Source organism: Alnus glutinosa, chromosome 14 (assembly GCF_958979055.1).
Source record: "Alnus glutinosa chromosome 14, dhAlnGlut1.1, whole genome shotgun sequence".
In the NCBI taxonomy this organism is placed as follows: Eukaryota; Viridiplantae; Streptophyta; class Magnoliopsida; order Fagales; family Betulaceae; genus Alnus; species Alnus glutinosa.
This window is the reverse complement of record NC_084899.1, coordinates 11,458,796-11,468,849: the sequence shown is the minus strand read 5'-3', so window position 1 is coordinate 11,468,849 and position 10,054 is coordinate 11,458,796. Positions and strand designations below refer to the sequence as shown.

At 35.1% G+C, this 10,054-nt stretch overlaps 1 protein-coding gene across 1 annotated transcript; it reads right to left on the bottom strand.

The window, feature by feature from the left end:
- Positions 1 to 351: 351 nt before the first annotated feature.
- LOC133856714 (uncharacterized) lies at positions 352 to 5,232 on the bottom strand. Its single transcript, XM_062291769.1, has 7 exons — positions 5,193 to 5,232; positions 4,997 to 5,097; positions 4,199 to 4,783; positions 3,255 to 3,472; positions 3,022 to 3,141; positions 1,581 to 1,673; positions 352 to 529 (listed from the first exon to the last, which is right to left on the bottom strand). The coding sequence occupies exons 1-7, from the start codon at positions 5,230 to 5,232 to the stop codon at positions 352 to 354; spliced, it is 1,335 nt and encodes a 444-aa protein (XP_062147753.1).
- Positions 5,233 to 10,054: the final 4,822 nt, after the last annotated feature.

The window sequence follows — 10,054 nt, the reverse complement described above, 5'->3', positions numbered from 1 at the left end:
AAATATATCAATAATAATAATTATCACTCTCAATAGGACGAATCCTTATAGGATATGGCTATATTGACTGTGTCGAACCTCAATGACCACTTAGGAATTATTATCAAGCTTTTTGAGATTAAATATAACTTAATGAGAAATGCTACAGAACCCAACTATTTTCACCAGAGAGTGTTCCAAACTGACGTGGTTGGGCCACGTTGGGTTTTATTTAAAAAAAAAAAATTCACGCTGGAGTTTCAACTTTTTACTGACAAGATGATGGACATGTGATGTTGTTTGATTTGTTTGCAGAGAAAATTGCAGCAACAAGATAAGCGTCTCTCTCTCTCTCCCTCCATTTTTAATTTTTCACCTTCTGTAAGTTTCTCTCCATTTTGTCATCAGAGCTCCTCTGCCCACCGAAACTCTCTTTTTCCTGTCTCTTTGCCGCTGTTCCATCAGTGTTTGTAACAAGTGGGTGTCCACCGAACTCCCGAATTTCATTCCATCTTCTCCACGTTCTCCGACGATGACTAGATCTGGGAAACTGGAAGTGGTGTGCCCAATGAGATGAGCATATTAGAGATCTTTTAGTGTATTGAGGAAAGTGATGACCATTTCTTTCTCGGTTGGACCAACCCAACTGGCGATTTTTGAGTTCGACAGTGATGGAATTTTTTCTTGATTTCCACCTTTGATTCCAAAACCTAACCTTTGATTTTGGGAACTTGAGGATGGAAACCAAAAATTCCATAAATGCTGTGAATTTCTTTTCAATTTTTAGATGTGGGTTTGATTATGAACGGGTGCTTGAATTAACTTCTTGGGTGTTTTGGGTTGCCATTATTTCGACTCGGGGCTTGATTTTTATGTTGAAGTTGTGATTTTTGAATTGGAGAAATGGGAGAATTGGGGCATGATTTGTATGGGTTTCTGTTCTGGATTGCCCTGATGAGATGATGAGTTTGTTATACTATATCCACTACCGGACCCATGTTTGCTATTTATAGAGCTTAACTGCCACCATATTTTGCACGAATATTGGGTTAAAAGTGGATTGAGATAGGCTTGAGAGAGCTCTGAAATGAAAAAAGGATGATGCGTTGTAATCCTATAATGTGTATGGGTTGGATATAGATTCCCATCTATGATCTATTTGTTTAGAGCTTTGAACTATTCCAGAAAGATACAGATTATTTAACGAAAAGATTTAAGCTTTTCTCGTTGAATATTCAGCTAGCTGCTATGTGGAATCCTCATGGAATTTTTCGTTCATTGGTCTTTGATGCTTTTTGTTGATCTGTTGTAGACCTGTTGGTTTTTCTTGGTGTTGGTCTCTAGGCCTCTCTCAGTTTCAGATTTTAGTTTTTTTTCTTGGCTATTAGCTGTGTCTCTATTCTTTCCTGCAAAATTTCTGCAGTTGTATTCTTTGATTGGTCTTTGTTTTTTGGTGCCTTTTAGGCTTGCTTGGGCGTGTATTTGCCCTTTGAGCAATTTGAGTTTTGAGCTAGTGCCTGTGGGTTATTTTTGTTCCCCTTTGCCCTGTGAGTGGCTTGGTGTTTGGAAAAGAATATTAACTTCTTTTCCCAACATTGAACCTGTGAAAAGTGGTGCAAAAGCAATAGTCCCCATAGCCAAATCTCTGGAGCTGCCCATAATGGCATAAACCAATGGTGGAATGAAGCTCGAATCTGCATTATATTCAAGCAATCACCAAAACCCGTTAAAAAAAATTTACTCTTAATTAATGCTTTTGTGTGGACACAAAAAGCATTCACATAGGCCAAGAATTGGGGGCAAGTTGGCTAGCTTTGCATAACTAATCCCCTGTGAGTGGCTTGGTGTGGGATTTTGTTTTGGTGTTTGGTTTAATTTATAAAGCTTTTCATTCATTAAAAAGAAAAAAGAAAAAAAGGATTTAAGCTTTTCATGATACAGATGGGGGGCAACCACTGTAATGTGATGACATAAAGCGATTTTGCGTGGCCCTTTAATTAAGCTTTTTGACCCATTTGCCATTTTAGTCTTTCACTTCGAGATTACTTCTCCACAAATTCAAATGCAACCTACCTGCCTTTCACGCATACTCAATCAAAAGTCCATGTTAAATTGCTCCGAAATTACTCCACATGGTATATATGCAAAAAGGTAAAAAATGAGAGATAATATTCTTCCAAGATTTCACCAAGGACTACGTGAAAAATCATCTTGCTTTGCGTTATATATGTGTGTCTGGCAAAGCTCAAGGATTCAAAATTGGCAATTGAAAAACAGTAAGAATCAATTACTTCTCCTAACCGAAAAACATGTCAGGGATGATAAGCATCAAAACGCTGTTATAAACACACATGTGCAGCCATATTGAGGCCAAAAAAATGAAAAAAACAAAATAAAATTAGACGATTGAATACAAATCTAAAGCCTTCGGTCAACACAATCCATCAAAATAGAAATACAAATTACAAAGTGCCATAACTTCAAGTCTTTTATCTCTCCACCACTGCAACTTCCCCAGTACCAATAGATTACTACAAAATCAAAACCAATTATACTAAAATGGCCCTTTGGTTTGCAAAACCAATGTCATTCAGATTCAGTAAAAAATAAAATAAAAAATCTTGATTAGTCATTTAAACTAGGCTTGTTAATGTAACAAATATATATGGTTGATGTGATGCTATATGTTGAGTTTCCAAGTACCATAAAATTATGAGTTTGTATGTAGGCATTTTTTTTTTTTAGTTTAGAACATAAATTTCATGTACAAAGTATCAATTATTATATATTCACCGTGATTTAGAAGATAAATTGTACCTGAATAATTATACTTTCTTGAGTTCAAACTTCTTTAACTTCTTCTGTTGCTTCAGAAGTCTTTCATTAAGATATGCACAAAACAAACGATAAGTACGGTTACAAAATCTATGAAAAATTCAAAAATATGCACTTGTTTTTGAGAACAAGATATACAAATAAGAAAAGAAGAAATAAGCAACCTGGTTTTGTCCTTTTTTTTGTTGTATATTCATTAATTTTAACTTTCTAACAACCCTTTCTACAACAGACTGCTTCCGTGTTGATGGTAGCCTCCCTTTACTTTTTGCAACTAAAGGACTCCACAACTTATTACATTTCTTAAAGCTCCCATCAATTGCTTCACTACCAATGGAATATGCACCCAGAAGATGAAGAGAAGGTGCACTACTTAATCTGCTTTCACCCCTTAACCCATTTGTGCTACTTCAAAAAAATCATTGCACAAATCGTCATACTTTTGTGCTTTAGGGTTGCCACTCAAATCGTCATAACTACTTTTAACGAATGTATACTTTCGTTTCAAGTCCTTCCTCCATCGATCAAGAATATATTTGGATGGCAACTCTTCAACACTTTTTATCAAGGTGAGAACAATAAGGGCATGTCTGCACATGATTCCTCTAAATTCAAACAATCTACAAGTGCATTTCACATCGCATTCATCGTCATTAAAGTAAACACAATACTTTACTTCTTTCGCGAAGTCATCATTAACTCTTACACGATCAATAACTTCATAAGTAGAAATTGCACCTTCGCATTTCAGTAGAGATGAAAAACACATCATGAATCCCCTAAACTCCTCTTGAACTTCTTTGAATTTTTTATTTGTGTAAATACCTTGAAGTTGAAGCTCAATAGAATGAAGAGTTATAAGTGGAAACATTTTATTAAATGAACCAAAATCAGCTAGACACTCGTTCTCAACCATTCTCATCAAAGCATTATCATAATCCCCAACAAATTTCTTCAAAGGGGTATTTGGCCCCACATAACCATCAAAGAAAGCATTCATACTCTTACTTTGTTGTGTAGTGGACATTCCGGCCCAAAATGTACCTTTCACATATGCCGGTACCCAATGATGTCGCTCACCATATAACTAACACAACCATGCATTCTCTTGAAGATTATATCTCTCAATTACTTCTTGCCATCTTTTTTCAAATTCATCACAAGTCAAAGAGTCGTATACGCAATTTAATAGAACGCCCTTAAAGTTCTCATATTTAGAGTATGATCCAAGTTTCTGCAGAACTTTGTTCATTATATGCCATAAACAAAATCTATGCTTAGCTCTTGGAAATACTATCTCAATTGCAGCTTGCATAGCTCTATCTTGATCAGTTATAATTGCATTAGGAGCTCGGCCTGACATGCATTTCAACCATGTGTTGAACAACCACACAAAAGTATCAGTATTTTCATTTGATAGTAATCCACACCCACAAAGTATGGATTGACCATGATGATTCACTCCAACAAAAGGCGCAAATGGCATCTTGTATTTATTAGTCAAGTATGTTGTGTCAAATGTTATGACATCTCCAAAAGATTCATATGCTGCCCTACTTCGTGCGTCTGCCCAAAACACATTTTTCAAACGACTTTCTTCATCCAGGTCTATGACATAAAAGAAGCGGTCATTTTTTTCTTGCATTCGCATTAAATATTTAAGAAATGCTTCAGCATCTCCTTCTCCAAGCAACTCATTCCTTACTTTGTTAATGTAATTTCTACAATCTTTCTCTCCAAATGAAAGATTCTTATACCCACCTGCTTCAATAGCAAAAGCTTTGTAGTTTTTACTTGGACGAACTCCAGCTTTATCCATTACTTCAAGCCTTCTTTTCACACGAGCATCTAACTTCTTATGGCATGTAAAATATCTTGCCTTACTTGGACTTACTGCATGAGTGTGTTCAAGCACGACAGTAGACAATGTAAACCTTCCATCATAATATAATTTTGCATTGATCTTCGCCTTTCACCCCATTTTTTCCATTGGTTTTGGCCTAACAATGTTAGATGATTTGGTTTTTGACTTGCCTCCACGAACACATGCAATGGTGAAATATCTTAAATTTCCATCATCTCCAATTTTACGAGTTCTTCTTGTCACACCAAAACCTACTTGCTTGGCCTATTGCATATAATATGATACAACGTCTTCTTCAGAATCAAACTTCATACCGACCTTCGGTTCTTCAACAATTTGATTTCCAAAAATAATATTATTTGACCCATCATTATTCTCATTATCATCCACGTCTAACTCGCATTCAATTTGCTTTTCATCTATATTATAAATAAGAAATCAAAGTTAAGAGGAAACAATTAACATAGTTTAACAAATCATGCAATACAAACAAATTTTATTTTGTTTGACTAACCAAGAGGAGGGTCAAGAGCTTCATCATTGCCCACATTCATTGTTGGCCTCGATTTCAATTACACAAATTATATGAGATCTTGACTGGATGGAAATCCTGACAGGTTATACTCAAACAATTGATCAAGCTTGAAAAATATCAAGATTGGTAAAATATGGGCAGCCAAATATACATCTAAAATATTCAGAAGTCCAATAAATGGCTGCTAATAGAGGAATTTACAATCAAGGCATCTACAATAGGAATTACCAGCCGAATATAATTTTCAGTTATTTTTTTGTTTCTACTTATGTTCAAGTTGTTGAATCTTATGTGAAGGATGATGCTATGCATCTTAGGTGAAGATTTTGGAAGTCTCTTACATACGTATTAGACGAGTTCTTAGTATTATATTTTTCTAGGATGTATTGCCTTACTGTTTGGAGAAGGTTACTTGATTTTTTTATGTGCATATGTATCAATTTTATTGTGATATATTGGGTAGTGTCCATTGACTCATTTTCTCCTTATATGTGCATGGCGTCATTAGTTCTTTTTTCGATGAATGAATTTCTATTAACACCAAACGAAGAATTACAATACACTAGCAGAAACCTGCTAAATCCCCAAAGCCATTAGGCCTCACAACAATCAGCAAAACCATCCCCAACAAACTACCAATAACAAAGCCTATCTCAGTGCAACAAAGAACAGTAACACTATATAAAGATATTGCTCCAAACAATCAGCCTATACAAACAAAGAATGACCCAGAAAATAAAAGAGAATTTTTCAGTTTTGGGCATACCAATTTCAGTGAGGAACTAGGACTAGTCAAAGAAGGCCAGCGGCAAAGAGGCAGGAAATGTTGCAGCAGGGAGGAGAAGCCCAACGGATTATCACAGCACCACCGTATAGAAGAAATTTTCAGCAGAGCCAAGCAGCTTATGTTCATGGGGTCTCCAAGCCAAACACAGAAAGAGAGAGAGAGAGAGAGAGAGAGAGAGAGAGAGAGAGAGAGAGAGAGACACCTTGGAGAGAGTTGCGAAAATGGAGACATGGAGAAAGACCTTGCAAAGAACCCACATTTTTAATAGAAAATAAAAGAGAGTTTCGGTGGGCAGCAAGGAGCTCCTTGCCCAGATTTGTTCTCCAAAGAGCTTTGATGAGAAAATGGAGAGAAACCTGTAGAAGGTGAAAAATTGAAAATGGAGGGAGAGAGAGAGACGCTTTTCTTATTGCTGCAATTTTCTCTGCAAACAAATCAAACAACATCACACGTCCATCATTTTATCAATAATAGTTGAAACTCCAGCATGAATTTTTTTTTTTTTAAATAAAACCCAACATGGCCCAGCCACGTCTGTTTGGAACACTTTCTCGTGAAAATAGTCGGGTTCTGTAGCATTTCTCCAACTTAATTTAGAAGATGTTTGATTGATTTTGTTTTCTAAAAGTAAATACATAAAAGTAAAAGACATAAATATAAATAGAGTAGGGATGAGGGAAAGTATAGGGGATAGATTTCACCACTCACCGGATAACAATAGTCAATCATAAATTAATAAGGAAAATTCATACTATGCATGATATAAGGCTTGTCTCACTAGAGTAGTCAAGAAATTACCTCTAAAGAATAAGTATAATCCAGTTGGCACGAACCATCCACCTAACTACTAAGATGCGGTACAACCCGTCTTCCTAGGTATGGATTAGCTACATCTTTAATAGGATACACACAATCAATAGAATAGTATAACCTCTCTTTAGTTGGTACGAATTGTCTACCTAAATTACACTAAACTAGGGTGTAGTACAATCCGTCTTCTCTAGGCATGGTCTATCTAACCCTCTTGATTATATGTCAATTAAAACCATTATATAACAATCATTCACATAATCACAAAACATATGAAGGATTGAGGTCAATCAATATAAAAGACTTTCTAAGACAAGATAAGAAATTCATAATGATTGAATATAAACATTAAGATCAATTCTCACAGTTATACAACCATCATGCATATAGAAAATCTCAAATTAAAATATAATTAAACCATTGTAACTTGGAAAGGGCTACATCAACATCTTATTAGGAATTTAGCCGCTCATCATGGCGCTGGGATGGCTTCCTGCCATGTTCTTCTTCTCTTCAACTTGTCAAGCCTCTAAGAATAATTTTCTGTCGAAACCTAAGCACAAGTACAAGCACAAGCAAAACTTCTCTTGAAGCTTAGGGATCTATTTATAGAGACTAGGAGAGGCCCAGAAGCTCTTGGAATTCCAGAAAAATCATCTCTTGAGTCTTCTTGTCCAAGTAAGAGATTGAAACTTCAATCCAAGTAGGAAAAGGATTCCAAATTTGTCCAGAATTACGATCTTTTATTGCAGGGAAATTTTGGCATAGTATTATCCAAATTGGGAAAAATATATTTCTAACATATTTGTTTCATTTTTTATTAGCTTTCTAACGCCACAAATTTCATTGCAATCTGAGATCTGAAACAAAAGTTATGATCAAAACACTGATACATGTGCGAAATCCAAATTTGAATCCAATCCAATTTTGACTTTTACTGGAGAAATTCTGATTTAATCCTTCTCTTGATTTGATTAAACTTAAACACATCATATAGGTCTTCTATTATGATTGGTTAAGCTTACCAATATCTTCTAGGTCTTCTCAAAGTGTGCTTTAAGCCCAAAATCAATGGAATTAATTGTATCTTTATTTAAAACCTTAAAACATTAAAACAACACAAAATCAAACAAATAACAATGCTAAGAAATTAACATATGAAAGTTAAGGGACTTGAATGTGCAACATTCGAAGCTTATCAGCTACCATTGTTTGTGTGAAGTCTATCTTAGGAGTCGACCCTAAGGTAAAAGAATTCATCAAAGACCCATTCAAGTAGGAGACTTAGTTGGGAAGCGTTTACGATGGGCTTCGTGTTATAGTTAAAGGTATGACTACTGCAATAGGTTTTGTGAGTACGAGTGCTTTGTAACTTGCTTTGTCTTTGGATAGTGAATTTCTTGGATTTCGTTGCCTCGGAGTGGTTTTTCTCTTCACAGAGTTTTCACTTCGTCCACAAATATCTTGTCTCTTTTATTTTCGGCATTTAAGATATTTTGTTGCACACGAACACACACTTGGTTGTTTAGAAGTCATATTATTTTTTTTTATAGTGGATATTCTGGGTTTGGCTGCCCCGGAGTGGTTTTTGTCTTAATTGAGTTTTCACTTCATTAATTAAATATTTGTGTCATTAAAATTCCACATTTACAATATTTTGTTACACGTTGCACACGCACACAGTTAAATTAGAAGTCACTTTATTTTTCATCACGACATCTATAATTGAGACTATGCATATAGAACTGTTAATGATTATGCATATAGATCTGTCATTACATCATATTGTTATATTGTATATCTTTAAATAAATCAGCACTTCATTATAATATTGAAGGCAAGTACTCACTTGATTATAGTATGAGATTGTAGTGATAATTACAATCATATATATGTTTATGCAGGATGGGAGGAAGATCTGAACCTCTAGGATTATTATGCGGATATTTATTAGACTTTTATGTGATGTTTTTAGTATGTAATATTCTATGGTTATTAGGTTAAAACAATGGTTACACATTATTAGTGCCGCATGGGGCACATAAGTTAATGCTGGTTTGTATTCATTATAAGAGAAACATATTGATCATGTTTAATTATATATTGAGGTAATTCAGTCTGCTTTATTATGTTATGTTCCTAAGTTATTAAGAAAAATATATATTATGCTGCCAATACTCAACTCTAATGACGTTGTAATGTCACGTAGAAATGAGAAATTTTCACTTACGCTTTTTGTAAAAAGCAGGGTGTTACAAGACTTGCGTCCATAAAGAGCTTCATATGGTGCCATCCTAATTGTTTCTTGAAAACTATTGTTATAGGCACACTTAACTAAAGGCAAAAGACAAATCTAGTTACCTTTTAAAGTCAAGTACGCAAAATCTTAACATATCCTCGAGGATTTGGATGTTCCTTTTGGATTGGCAATCAGTCTACAAATGGTAAGCCATGCTAAAATTTAGTTTGGTCCCCATCGCTTATTCCAAAACTTCGATGTAAACTGAGCATCTCAGTCAAAAACTATAAAGACAGGTACTCCATGTAATTTGAAACTATAGAGACAAGTACTCCATGTAATTTGACTTCTCCCAAACTTACAATTTAGCCAGTCCCTCCATTGAATTTGTAATCTTGAAAGGAAGGGAATTTTTAGTACGCTTATAAATTATTACCCATATCACGGATCTTGCTTGCTTGGGGTTCTTGGCAATCACACAACAAAGTCCATCGCGACTTGATTGCACTTACACTAAGGATTTCTAGTAGTTGAAGTTGTCTTGCCAGCCTCAGATGTTTAGCTTTTACTAGCTAACATGAAGGACACCGTGCTTCATAGTCGGCAATATTTTGTTTCATTTCATGCCACCAATAATTTCTCTTCAAGTCTTGATACATCTTAGTGCTCCTCGAATGCAAAGAATACTGAGTCTTATGTGCTTCATACAAGATTTCTTCTCTTAGCTTAGAATCACTAGTTCTCAGAATACCATGGGAAGGCTAAATAAAAATGAGGAGCTTCTCTTTGGCTACCTTTTTCTCTAAGCTCATTCAACTCAGGGTCCTTTTTACGTCCACCTTAATCAAATCTTGAAAAATAGAATTGACTTCTAAAATAAAGCAAGTGTGTGTGTGCGCAATGTGTTAACAAAATAATGCGGAAAATAAACAACACAAGATTTTTGTTAACGAAGTGAAAACTCAAGATGAGAAAAACCACTCCGGGGCAGCCAAACCCAGGATA

What these genes read in the sequence shown, in the direction of transcription:
- LOC133856714 (XM_062291769.1), bottom strand. Translation starts at nt 5,232, where the DNA reads ATGAATGTGGGCAATGATGAAGCTCTTGACCCTCCTCTTG. An exon ending in AAATTGTTGAAGAACCGAAG is followed by an intron (nt 4,784 to 4,996) that starts GTCGGTATGAAG and finishes ATGGGGTGAAAG; the next exon opens with GCGAAGATCAATGCAAAATT. An exon ending in GGCAACCCTAAAGCACAAAA is followed by an intron (nt 3,142 to 3,254) that starts GTATGACGATTT and finishes TTCCATTGGTAG; the next exon opens with TGAAGCAATTGATGGGAGCT.